A 13,954-nucleotide genomic window follows, 5' to 3' on the forward strand; every position below is an offset into this window, starting at 1 on the left:
TGTATGGGGGCGGGGAGGTGAGCGACATAAAGTAAGAATTTATTTGAAAAATTATAATATGTATAGTAAATAAAGGATTTCTTTAATCTCATATAAATACCATACTCCTGAAAAATAATTTTCTTTCAACAGCCACTAAGAATAAAATTGCAATTTCATAAGTATATCATTAGCTCTGATATTATAAGATGATGCTTCCAGAGATTATCCTCAATGGTAACAGTGATTTCCTATTCATCCAATAAGCTCAAGATAGAATATCTGGTACAGCAACCTGGAAAGCATGTGTTTCATCATATAAAGTGGAAATGTAAGTAATTAATTGGGATTGAAGCCTTCTCTTTTTAGAAAAGTCAAAACAAATATATCTAAGTGTAGAGCATCTCCTGAATCATATTTAAACACTTAAGACTTAGTTCACACGGTGACTGCACGCTCAGTGAGCGTGAACTCTTCTCCCAGTAAGTCACTTACCTGGGCGATTTGGCTTTTTAGCCTTTACATAGTTAGCTGAAGAAAGGGCATAGGACGAAGTGAAGGATCTGCTTTTGGTGAGGGTCATCATCGCTGGGTTATTCCAAGAATCAGAACTAACAGCACTATAAAGACAGAGCATAAAGAAAGAGAAAGAAATTATTCATCAATCATTGGGGCAGAACTTGCCAACACCCAACCATCATCTACATAATAGATTGCCAATCTGAGCCATGGTCCAGGCTTAGTGACAAAACCACTTTGTCCAAATGACAAAATAGGGCATCTAAGCTCAGTCTCTGCTGTGGGGCTATAGCAGTCACTCCTCAAGCACACTGGGTTAACAAAAAAGCAAAGATAACTTCCCTGTTTATCCAATAAGTAGGAATCAAACACCTCATTCTACTTACAGGATCATGTTCCTCATAGATTTTCTAGCAACTTGGCCAATTAACCAGTTAAGATGCAGGGAAGCTTAATTAATTGGGCTCTTTATTATTTCTCATTCTTGGTGTACCTAAATTCAAAAATTAAATGTTTATAAAATCATTGAAAGATAATATTCTTTGCAAAATTTCCTTGTAAAGAGAAGGGTCAGCCACAGGCATCTGACCTACAATTTATTTTACTCGTGATGCCCTGGAAAGAGAGGAATGATGATCGAAGTCTCCTTGTAAATATGTTAATGATGAACCTGCTGCTAAACACACTGATGCTATTCACTAGGGGAAAGGTAATAGACAGTGAGGCTTCGCTTAGGGAATGCTTTCTGCAGGATATCCTTGGTTTGTCTAGGTTATTATTGTAAATTAATCTGGAATTTATAAATCTATAGATGGTTGGAATAGAGAATGTTACACAGAAGTGTAATTAACTGAATGTACACTTTGGAGGTGTTCCAAACCAAAACCTATCTGCATGCATTGCTCAAAACCTTTCATGTTAAATCTGAAACAGAATCCATTGTAATTTGAGGGAGAAAAGGATCTAGGAAGCTGTGCTGACAATCTTGGACTACTCCAAGGGAATTATTGTGCATTTTGCTAGTGCTTTCAAGCATTAGTAAATTAATACCGGGTAAAATCTATAATGTGCATGAGTATAATTGACCCTTTCCCAGTCTTAGATTGGCACTGTAAGCAGGATGTACCTGGTCTATTTGGGTGACTTATTGCAAATAAACCTGAAATTGATGTGATTATGGGGTCATGAATAGATGGAGGTTGTTGTGTAAGCTAGACAACAACCAAAATGGCTTCATCTGTGCAAACAGCATATGCAGGCACTGCTTAGAATCCTTCATGTTGAAACCAAGCCAGAACGTGTGCTCATGTAAAATAAAAGGACTGTCAGGGTGCTACACTGATAGTGACAGACCCCCTGAAGGGAACGAGGCTGAGCACCTGCTCTGTTATTGCCTATATCCTTTGGTTACAGTAAATTTAGCAATGAGTAAGATCAATAATTTGTGTTGAGTCTGATTTAATACTCTGACACTTACGGTACCCCATTTCTAAAATGTTCATGAAACATACTGGGTAATGTCCTTCCGTGCTGGTGTTGAGTTTTACAAAAGTCCAGGTAATAAGAGGGAATGGAAGTACAATGGTACGTGAAAGAAAAAATCATTTGAGTTTGCTTTTGAATCTATAGATTTATTAGACAATCGATGTAAATATGGAAGAAACCAATTAAACATAATTTTAATCAAGAAAGCAAGGAAAGCCAGCAATCATTAAATTCTTATGGTTTCAAAGGCTTCCTTCCATTTCTCTGTCCCTCTCAGAATGGTGCTTTATTTATATTCAAGGCCAAGAACAGGAGAAAATTATTTCTAATACTGCAATCATATAGTTCAACAAAACTGTGGTTATTTTTCAGTCATTAAGTCATTAATAAAACTGATGCAAATGTTTCAGAAACCTTAAACCACATATATTAAATGTTCTCATAATTATTAAGTTAATAAAAAGTATGCTATTTTTATTCAAAACAGCAAAGAACAACTACATTAGCTTCCTCTAAAAGCATCTCTTTCATGATGTTTTTTTTAAATTCTTTCTAGATCTTAACCTTATCTTTCCTTTGGCTTTGAAGTCACTTTATAAAATTGGGATTACTATACTAATGAAAGCTTATTTATTTTTATTGAGGTATAAGTGACATAAAATTGTATTAGTTTCAGGCGTGCTACATAACAATTTGATATTTGAATTATTGTGAAATTATATTCTTGTATTATTATTAAGTATATATTATGAAATAATCACCACAAGTCTGGTTAACATCCATCACCACATATAGTTAGAAACACAAATTTTTTTTGATGAGGACTTTTAAGGTCTATTCATTTAGCAACTTTCAAATGTGCAATATTGTTAACTATTGTCACCATGCTGTGCATTACATTTCCATTATTTATTTATTTTACGCCTGAAAGTTTGTACCTTTGAACCCCTTTCATGTATTTTGAACACCACACACTCCCGGCGACCACCAATCTGTTCTCCGTCTAAATAATGTTTAAATTACCAAGTGTTTGACTTTATCTAAGAGCTGTTAGAATGAGGATTTACTTCTTGCTCCAACCTTCTGCCTTTCGTATAATGCTAGGAAAGCTGGGCTCAGGGAAATCTAACAATCTTTTGCAAATGTCAGGTTGGATACCTTTGATTTAAGGATCTCAATATGGATCTCAGTCTAGGTTAAATCTAGCCTACCTTTCTTTATTCTGGGCTCAGCCCTTCCCATCAAAAGTCATCTAACGTCACTGTCCCCATTTTTATTTAAGACTACACAGCACAATGTAAGACTAATCATCTGATGTTAATCCCTATGCTGCTCTGCATTTAAACCATACATATACTTTTTTCATTTTCACAGCTGGCCTCCAACCAACTGTTGCTGGTTGGGCCTCCCTTCGCCTGTATTTAGATGTGAAACCAACAGGAGCGTTGCCTGACCCGGTTAAAGGTGACTCATGCAGTTTGATGCTGGCGCTCCGATCCCTCCGCACTGGGGCTGGCTCCAAAGTGGGCAGGCCTGTGGCTGAGGTGGTGGTTGTCCAAGTCGACGAAACTCGTCTCAACAATCCGGGGGGCAAGCTCTTTCTCAGGCGCTAGGAAGAAGGAGTGTTGGTTTTATTATCAGGCATATTTCCTACCACTAACTTCAATGTAATATAGAAAATGGGTTTTACTTGGAAGTAAATTTGTTAAACTATATTGGTTGAATATCATCTATCTAAAATGTGGGTACTCAGATATTCAGTAAAAGATTCTAATCAAAATAAATGAATACAAAATAACATTTTGGGATCTTCATTTCAATGATTATTGGGATGACAGTCAATTACCTTTGGGATAATTTTATAGTTATATTAATTCAATAGTATTTATGTACCTATACACAGAAGTTTTTCCTCAGAAGTCACTTGTTTGGGGCATGAATTAATTTATATCATCTTGCACAACAGTCTCTACACCAGAGACTATTTTAATTTCTTGACTTACAAATGACAGCACATAAGAGTAAATTAGTATAACACAAAATTAACCACCTCTCTTGTGGTTAATGTCACTTAGATATCAGGCACATGGGTAATGTCATCAGCACCAATAACAGAAGACCTTGCTGGTTGACCTGCAACTTTCTCTTTATTCTTGCTTCCCCTTCCATATCCTAAGTGGGATATGTGGCATCATCAGCACTGACCTCACCAGGATGAGCACCACCATGCAACGAGGGTTTTCACCTTAAAAATGAAAGTGTAGGTATTCTACGACAACCACAGCAACAGTTATAATGGGCAGAAGCTCGACCCACTGGCCTCCTGGTAGACCAGTCCTGTAAGCACAGTTTACAAAGATGCAGTCTGCTCTTCTGAAGATGGTTACAACTTCTGAGAAGTGGAATATGTATCTGATACTAAATAGTTTTCAATGCCTCTTAAAGATCTGAATTTGCACCTCAGAGGGTAATTTAATAGCAAGAGAAAAGGTAAAGCACTGTAAATACCGGGATTGTTGCCTATAAATCTGTCACTGACTTCCTATCTATTTTGAGAGCCAAAGGAATCAGTTAATCTCTCTCCATTCCATATCATGCTGAGCCATACCCTTCTCAGAGAAGTATATGTGGGAAGGAAACTATGTAAACGCCTAATTGACAAAGTTACATGAAGAACACGTTCCTGAGTGACGAGACACAATAGCAAGAGATCGGGTGTTACCAATTGATCACCAGCTCAAGAGAATGGCTGCTTGTTTCTCAAATAGATAGCTGTGCAGGATGCACCAGGGACCACTTAAATTCTGATTTTTCTAAAGTCTTGTTTTCAACTAAGGTTAGGTCTAAACTGGGTGGAGGATCTATCCCCTATAGCTTACTTCTGTAAAACTCTTATATCTTACATGTAAAAAGAAAAAATTATACAAAACACGAAGACAATCTTTACTTTAAATAATCCAAAATCAACTAAAACTGTTCTGAGTTCAAATTATGTTGGGTTTGGGAAAGCCATAGGGTACTATAAAGGATACCTTACTAAGAATACAAAAAGAGTGAAGAAACCTTGTGTTTCAGACACAACGGATTTTACACAGAATCCACGCTAGAATGGGAACAAGGACTTCTGCCTTTTTTTTTTTTTTCCTGCCATAACCTTATCCCATACAACAGGGTCTGGCATATAGAAGTAAAAACTTCTTGAAAGTCTGAACAAAAAAGGCTACATAAAATGGTAAAATTTTAATTTACAGAAAGTGATCAAGTATAAGGACAGAAGTCTTCATGCTTAAAATTTCATTCCTTTGGTCACCCTGATCAACACATTTCACTGAGTCACTGAAATAAATCAACACATGGGTTTGTAGTGACAAGAAAGAGACTAGAAGAGAAAAGAGTTTAAGCTTCCCATGGGTGTGTCATTGATACCTACCTTGGGAATAGCCAGCTTGTCTTTTTCAGAGCCTTCTTCAGAATCAGAACAGGTGTAGTTTTCACTGAAGGAGACGACAGGATTCACTCTGGGCTTGTGAATGGCTGGGAAGGAGAGCTGGGTGCTGAGCAGGTTGCTCACTGCCCGCAAGGACGTGCACACGTTGGGGGGCAGAGAAGGGTCGGCCAGGAGGTCGGTGATGAGGCCGTGAGCCTCCCCCATCACGGCGATATCCACAGTAATACTGGTTCCTGAGGACTGGGACCCCAAACAAAGGACAGTCAGGTAAGAAGTGGCCTGTGTCTGCAGGCCCAGAGAATGAAACCGGGCTTGTCTGCAAAATGGACTGAGCTGACTCTTCAGGGCTGCAGTCAAGGAACATTCAAATCTCATTTCTGTTTCAATTTTTGCCAAGATTTGCCATGGCTTCCGCCACGTTTGTGTTCATGGCACACTTTTTTAATGCTAACATTGGGGGAGGGGGAGGATGTATTTAAAGAGATTAAAAAGATAAACATTAGTTTTTAAAAGACAAGAAGTTTCAGAGAACCTGAAAAGCACTTCATATCAATTACTCCTTATGAAGACCTCAACATTCAATGTATATTATCTAGAAATTTCATTTTGAAAATAACGTGATTAATATACTATAAAATTTTTTTAGTAACTTCTTTTGAACAGACAAAACTTCAGCTTTACTAAAACGTAATATTGTAGCCTAGTCTATGGTACTTATTCAACTACTATTAGAGACAAGCACAAAAAGCAACCCGGTCTGTGCTCAAATTCACGAGCTGCCCCTCTTCGTGTGGTTGGTAAGAACAGAAATTTTAGTTTTGGGATTCTGCAAGACGTCTGTCATATTCTGCCAAACTGCCCATTAGGCCGAGAGCCGTTACCTAGTATTTGCTGAGGTACGAAGACCACAAAGAACAGAAGAATATTCCCCAGGCTGCTGGGCAGGCCAGAGGACAGGCAGAAAGGGGCAGAGTGAGGGACAGCCTGGGCGGAGTCAGGGCGAGGAGGGCCACGAAGTTAAAGCCAGCATACCGAGGACCGGCCATGTCGGGATGTAGCCACAGTGCAAGGCACACTGGATCTCCGCAACTTTAAACAGCACAGTGCAGTCAGTAACTGGGGCACAGGCTCTGGAAGCAGGCTTCTTACATCCAAATCCTGACTCCTGACCCCACCACTTTCTACATGCATGATCTTGGGCAAGTTATTAAATTCTCTATGCTGTGAATTTTCCATCTGTAAAATGGACATAGTAATAGTACCAACCTCAGAAAACAATCATAAGAATGAAAAGGGATAATATATGTAAGTTACTTAATGTTGCACTGGCAATTGTAAGTGCTCAATAATGATAATGATATGATAATAGTAATAATTCTGGAGTTTTTCAATACAAGGTTATTAGTTTGGCCGTGCATTTGGATATATACCCAGAAGTGGAATCACTGGGTCATAAGGCAGCTCTGTTTTTAATTTTTTTAGGAACCTCCATACTGTTTTCCACAGTGGCCGCACCAGTCTGCACTCCCACCAGCAGTGTACGAGGGCCCCCTTTCCCCACACCCTCGCCAACACCAGTTGTTTGCTGATTTATCGATGATAGCCATTCTGGTAGGTGTGAGATGATGCCTCATTGTGGTTTTAATTTGAATTTCTCTGATGATTAATGATGTTGAGCATCTTTTCATTTGTCTTAACGTCATTTTTATTAGTAAAAAATAACTTGCCATAATCAGAATCAGATAGCTGGAACATGGAAATGCTGGGCTGCAAACACAAATACTCTCATCCTGCAGCTTAAGTGCTGAACTAGTACACTGGAATAAATACTGAGCTTTTTCATTTTACATTCCTATATATATATCTGTATTTAATGCTTTATTTATTTAATCATCGGGCCATGCTTTTCTCTGTGTGCAGGCCTAAATATATATTATAAACCAGTATAAAAATTTAGTGTAATAGTAATAGTTTTAAGATGTCTATGTATATTTCACTTATGTACCTATATTATTAATTTCAAGAATGTCCATGAGAAATGTCAGTGAACTAGGTTAACATTCCCTTGTAGAAACATGTATTTTCAAGTGCATCTCTAATTATTATGCTTCTGAAAAACTCAGTGTGATCTGAAAGAGTAATATTTATTCCTACCCATGTTGTTCTAATAAAGGTAAACTAACAAGTCACTGCACACTTTGCCTAAAAAATTAAAAATTCAAGTCAAACTTTGTTTCCAGGACATCAATTTTCAGATTTTCTGACAAGGAAATTAACAGTTTATGCTCTAATAATTAATAATTAGAGAGGTTTTGTCAAAATGTTTTCAGGATTTAAAACTTACAAATCTGGAAAAAACTAGAGCATGTTCACTGACAATCAGAATTAGAATTTTTAAAATAAATTATTGGTGAGAAAAAAAGTCTTTTTATAATTCTTCCATTTTATGTCTTTTAAATAATACATACATTTCTCAAAGTAATAGAAGTATTTTTATATATTAAAAATATTAAAGAATTTTAAACTAAAACAGAAACAGAACTAAAACTTCATCCTCATTAGTCCATACTGGACTAATTCATCCTCATTTATCCATACTGGAATTGGCTAAGAAGCCACAGTGAACACTGTTCCTGTTGAAAAACTCTCCCCACTATAATGAAGTCAGGTCTTTGCTTTATTGGTTTATTGGTATAACAGTCAAAATTGTATCATACATGAGAGTTTATCACCACTTTTTGGCTCAGATAACCAGAGGCTTCAATGAAGCAGGAAATCTAAAACCAGCAACCTGATCCATTTGCCACGGAATCGCCAAGACTAACCACAGATAAAATGTTGGGAGATGGAAAGACAGACTGGCCGCTATGTTAGTAAACAGCAGGCAGGGAACAAAGATGCAGGCAGGTCTAGGGAGTCATCATGAAGGGATTTTAGGGGAGAGGGACTTTGGTGGATGGCAGAGGTTTTTCACATATGATGAAAATAGGAAACAATGGAGTGACTCTCAGAGGGCAGCTCCACCCCTATTCAACTTTCAATATCACAAAATTTCTAGGAATATCAAGTAATACTCAGAAATACTTCATTTAACTTATACAATCTTAGATAGTGATAATAAATACTCAAGGTACAGTTTATATGAAAGTTACTTTAAAGGAAAACCTTAAGCTAACAGCTTGAAATCATCCTTAAGTGCAGTAATGAACTATAGACTAAGCATAAAACCACAGTTGGGCCTTTTTATGGAGCAGATGATCACACGAATCTTTTCCTTTAAAGAAAAAAGTAACCAAGCAATAGAAAACACTCTACTTTGCAGGCTTTCCTTATAATAGAAATATTTATATTTAACATTTAAGAAAATGCTAGTACAATTCCCCAGACACTGTTTAAATAACAACCAAATTTGGGTTGCCACCTTTAAATAGAAAATCTGGAATTTCAGTCTGATAAACAGTGGAGGAAAGAGCAGTTTTATATATCCAACCAAAAATAACTGATTTTCTTGGCCTTAACATTGATTTCTGCTAAACTAACTAGGGGAGATGCAACCGTGGAGATTCGAAAGGACTGTGATAACTACCTGAAAGATTTTCAACTGAGAAGGATTCCAAGTGCCTGAGCCATTTCCTTTGTAGGAAAACACAGAACTAACAAACCGGGCCCTGGCAGTCGCACACCAATGCGACTGCGCGCAAGAACGACAACTGGAAAATCAACACAGTGGACACAGAGTCAAAGAGAAAGTCTTGGCGCTTCACCAAAAACGGTGTGAAAGCCTGCATATTTATGCATATCGTTGAAATAAATTTGTAGAGGTACGGAAAATATATGGCTTATTTTTACGATTCTCTGCTTTAAAAATGTCTTACATGAACAGACCAACTACGGGTCTTGATTGGTACATGAATTAGCACATGGAGTGTAAAAAGATACAAGGGCACACTTTCATCACGCACATAGTTTAGAGGGTTGTGTATGTAAGAAGCTGGAGAGCAACGTGATAAAGAACTAGGATATAAGAGTGAAATTTTATTCATCAATATCAAACTTTTATTGTATGAGGTAGTACATGGGGTCTTTAAGAGCACAGGATCTAGGGTCAGACTTCCTGTGTTCATATTTTGGATTTTGGATTTTGGAAAATTCATTTATGTTCTTGTTTCTCACCTCTACAAAGGGGAAAATAATAATACCTACTGTATAGTATTGATGATTAAATGAGATCAGGCACATATAGGTCTCAGGAGAGTGCATGGCTCACAGTATAATGTTTGATAAATAATTATATATCACCGCCACCATTATCATTATTACTATTATTGCATTGAAAAAACTGTGTGTACAAAGAAATGCATATTGTGCATGTGTGTTTGTTTCTTACTTATGCTGGGTCAGTAGTTTCTTTATAAGTAAAGGCAGCATAGAAATATAATTTCTCTACCACCACCGACAACGAAATAAAACAAAACAAAAACCTAAATATGTTCACTACTTATTCTAGGTAAGTCATAAAGATTAAACTCCCTACTCCCATGTACTCATAATACTTCTGAGATTAAATTTAGGCTCTTAGAAAGTAATTGTACAAAAGTCCTGGTTTCAGTTAATATGGTTGATTGCACTGGTATGATTTATAACAGTATGTGAAAGGAATTCTAAAAGCAGGCATCTTAGCTCCATTGTTGGAAGTAATTTTTTGTTTTTTCTTTCTTTCTATTTAGTCATCCTGGGAGGCACCCTGGGAGGCAAACAGCATGGGAAGAACATTCTCAGGATGAAAAGGGAGTTGGGATAAGAGAGGAATAAACAGTGTAAGGGATGACACATAAAACGAGAGTCACTGGGACTTTTCTTACCCAACTTTGGTCCTCAATGCTGGGAAAAGATGCCTGATGGGTTTTTGGGAGCTGTCTCCTCTGACACGTCTACAGTAGTTTGCCACCACCCCACACCCTCCAGATCTTTCTCTGGGAGGCTGTCTGTGATTTTGGGAAGAGTAGTATCTTGGTTTTTAATGTACTAAATTCATTGAGAGGAAGAGCTGGAATCGATAAATGATCTTTGGTATATTACTGGTTCTGACCTCAGAGCCAGCAAAATTGCATATGTGTTTATACTTTCATAGGACCCATTTATAATTTTAGACTTGAAGTTGGTTGGGAAATTTTTTAAAAATGAAATCATGTGAAAATTTTGCAGTAACTCATTGTAGGCTGAACCTTGGCTAAATGCCATCTTAAGGAAGCAGATGTTTGCTTATTTTATTTTCTGGCAGAGAATATGAGTTTACATTTGGATTTTCTCCTTAAGATAATATGTATGTACAGTAGGAGAAAAACTTATCAGGCCCTTCATCACTGCTTTCCAACACCTCTGCTGGCCCCATTTGAGATGTGAGACACAACAAACTCCAGCAGCTACCAGAACTCACTGCCTTCTCTTTTGATGTTCAAAGAACATTCCAGGTCATCAAATGGGATGTTGTACATAGCTCTGTGTCCTTATATATTTCCCTATAACCTCTCTGCCGATAAGCCAAAAATTGTTAAAACGGTCCCTCTGTTTGTTTTTTAAGTACTTTCCAGACACTAGCACATTCACCCAATAGCCTCAAAAATAATAATCATTACAGAATACTGTTGTATTATTTCAGAAATAAAACATATTTATTAGACTGTGTACTTTAGTAAACACCCATATCTCTGAGAAGATAACAGCTGCTCTGACTTCCAGGCTGATTCTCTCCGTTTCTTCTAATTGGAAAAGATGAGCTGGGTGGCAAAAGCTGTGAGGGATTCAGGTAATGAACTGTTCACATAGGTGTGCATGCAAATGAAAGTGGGGAGGCTTGGTTTAGTATAAATTGCTATGCAAATAAAAAGCTTTATCATTTCTGTCAGTGGAAGAAACTGGATCTTCCCATTGAGCACAAGTTTGTAAACATTATAAGAAAAATTAAGAATCTCTGAAATAAGCATGAACTCACAAGTTGATGGATTTTGATGATCTTTTGTTTGTTAAATTTTAAAAATTGCTATTGAACTCGAACTTGAGGTTTGTATTTGCTTCGCCTAAAAACAATTTCAGTGAACAACAGGTGGCAGTGTTCTGCCTTTATAAAGAACTCTAATTGTCGGAACATCTTTTTGAATGAGGGCTGCTCCCTCATTAATAAGCAGAGTTTAGTTTCCTTTTTTCACAGAAAAAAATAAACTAAAAAAAGAATAATTTACGTCTGCCTATTGGTAGAAAGCAATAAAAATGTTTAAATTGTGTTATATCTCTCAGACTCACTGTTAAAGCGAAACTATGATTACATAAGCAATAATTTCCCCAAGTAAACATTTCACTTCTGTCACCTTTCTCCATTTTTATAAGATACACATTGTAAACATGAGCTATTTTCATGCACAATTTGATTTAAATCATTTTACACATGTAAATATCTAGTGATTAAAATAGTCATAAAATAAAACTCGCTGAAAGGTGCACTCTAACACAATGGTAATCTGTGTTGTGTTATTTGTCACCAGACTCTTTTCTGCCTGGTGCTCAGTGGGCACTTATGTACGCTACTGACTTGCTTCTATTCCTGCTGATCTGGGAGATCGTCTCTGAACTGCTGCAGGAGCAGCCAAACTGGTCTTTCTGTTGGGCCATTCCCGCAATCCATACGCTGGAAGCATCAAAAACAAAAACAAGTGAAAAACCCTGGGAGCTGTAACTTCAGCAAAACTTCACATCTCCGACCAGTTCTCAGACGTATTCATAGAACCTCTGTCACAGCTCTTGTGATGGTTTTCAATAGAACTTTTGGCGTGTGATCATTTGATGAAGGTTTGTCTTCCTCTCTAGGTTTAAAGTGTTAGGAGAACAAGACAATGCTAATTCTCATTCACCAGTTTAACCCCAGAGCCTAGTTAATGTCTGGCGCTTTTAAAGCACTCAGTATTAGAAATGAGTGAAGTCTTCAGTACCATACTCCCACCCTCCAAAGATAAGTAAATTTCCTCTTTCTAGTTATTTACCTTAAAAAAATGTAAAAAGGCAAATTACAGTGTCTATGATATTGCCTTAAAACAAGTAACTGAATCTTCTGGAAGCTACCCTAAAACTTTTACCCTTCTAGCACAATTTCATGTTCTAATCTTAAACTTAAAATTAAATAAAAATATTGAGAATTGTTACTGCAGTGCTGAAGTCATGAATAAAAAGTACATTTAAGAAACTGAACCTAGAGTAAGTGCTATTCAGAAACCAGTGAAACTGCCAAGGACATGTAATAATACTGGTAAAAGAAAGCAATATTATACAGTTTTCTAGAACTTGGTACATAAGTGAAAAGAGTAAAGCAGAGAATTCGTGTATATGAAAGAGTATTATTTGGGGAAAAGAGAAAATCTTAAAAGACTGGAGGCAGAGAAAGAATGGCCCTTGAGGACACAGTTCAAGTGAAGAAGAGAGTGCGTCAGGTAGAAAAGGGTACCGGTGCCCACAGTTGGTAACACTGTATTGTATATTTGAAAGTTGGTAAGAGAACAGATCTTAAAAGTTTTTATCATAAGAAAAAAAAGTGTCAGTATGTATGTGATGGATATCAACTAGACTTACCGTGGTGATCATTTCTCAATATACACAAATATTGAATATTGCACACCTGAAACTAATATAATGCTATGTATCAATTACATCTAAATAACAAAAAAAAGAAGCAGTGAAGGCTGCGTCTTAAGGGGTCGAAGGGAATGGACCATGAAAGGACCACGAGCCAAATCCAAGAGCTTTAATGAACCTCTCAGGGCAACAAGAAGCCTCTGCAGCGTAGTGACACTGCCAATATGTGTGCAGGAAGGAGCCAAGCTGACTCTCAGGCTCATGGCTTGGGCAGGTGGGTAGCTAAGAGCCTTTCCCTAAGTTAGGGATCACCGAAGGGATGATCTGGTGTGGATGCCGAGGTGTTCATCATTCCGTGAATATGTGATGTTCATGGGGTGATTCAAGATGAATATCAGGAGGGACAGCTGGACCAGAACTACACCTCTTGGGTATTAATGACGCAGATGTGGCCGTTTCAAAAACACACGGCCACGGAAGTGTAAAAAGAAAGAGCAGAGCGGACTGAGGGCAGAACCATAATCAATACCAACACCTGAGGGAGGGGAAAGAGAAACTCGCAAAGGAAAGTGAAGAGGGACAACTGAAAACCGGGAGTGTGGGAACGACCGGGCCGGGGAAATGCTGCTGTTAAGATGGGATGAGTGGTCAGCCGTGACCCATGAGTTTCAGAGGTTAAACAATTCTGAAAATGCCTATTAGTTTAGTATCTGGAAGGCCGCTGGGGACATTGGAGAGCGCGGTTCCAGTGAAGCACTGAGGCTGTGGGTCACACCGCAAGAACTCCAGCAACAGCGGGAGGACATGAAAATGGAGACAATGCAGCCAACTATTTGGTGACAACCGGCTGTACCAGGGAAGACAGAGGTGTGTCAGTATCTAGAGGGAAACCAGGCTCCAAAG

General features: G+C 37.7%; 1 protein-coding gene across 1 annotated transcript in view; it reads right to left on the reverse strand.

The window, feature by feature from the left end:
* The window catches only part of PDE3A (phosphodiesterase 3A), a 258,613-nt gene that overhangs the window by 40,283 nt on the left and 204,376 nt on the right, over positions 1-13,954 (reverse strand). Inside the window, exons 3-5 of the mRNA XM_016197413.2 lie at positions 5,414-5,671; positions 3,438-3,592; positions 475-599 (exon numbers count right to left, since the gene is read on the reverse strand). Coding sequence (XP_016052899.2) covers positions 475-599; positions 3,438-3,592; positions 5,414-5,671 — 538 coding nt within the window. The remainder of the gene's footprint in view (positions 1-474; positions 600-3,437; positions 3,593-5,413; positions 5,672-13,954) is intronic.

This window comes from Miniopterus natalensis, chromosome 2 (assembly GCF_054644295.1).
Source record: "Miniopterus natalensis isolate mMinNat1 chromosome 2, mMinNat1.hap1, whole genome shotgun sequence".
Classification (NCBI taxonomy): Eukaryota; Metazoa; Chordata; class Mammalia; order Chiroptera; family Miniopteridae; genus Miniopterus; species Miniopterus natalensis.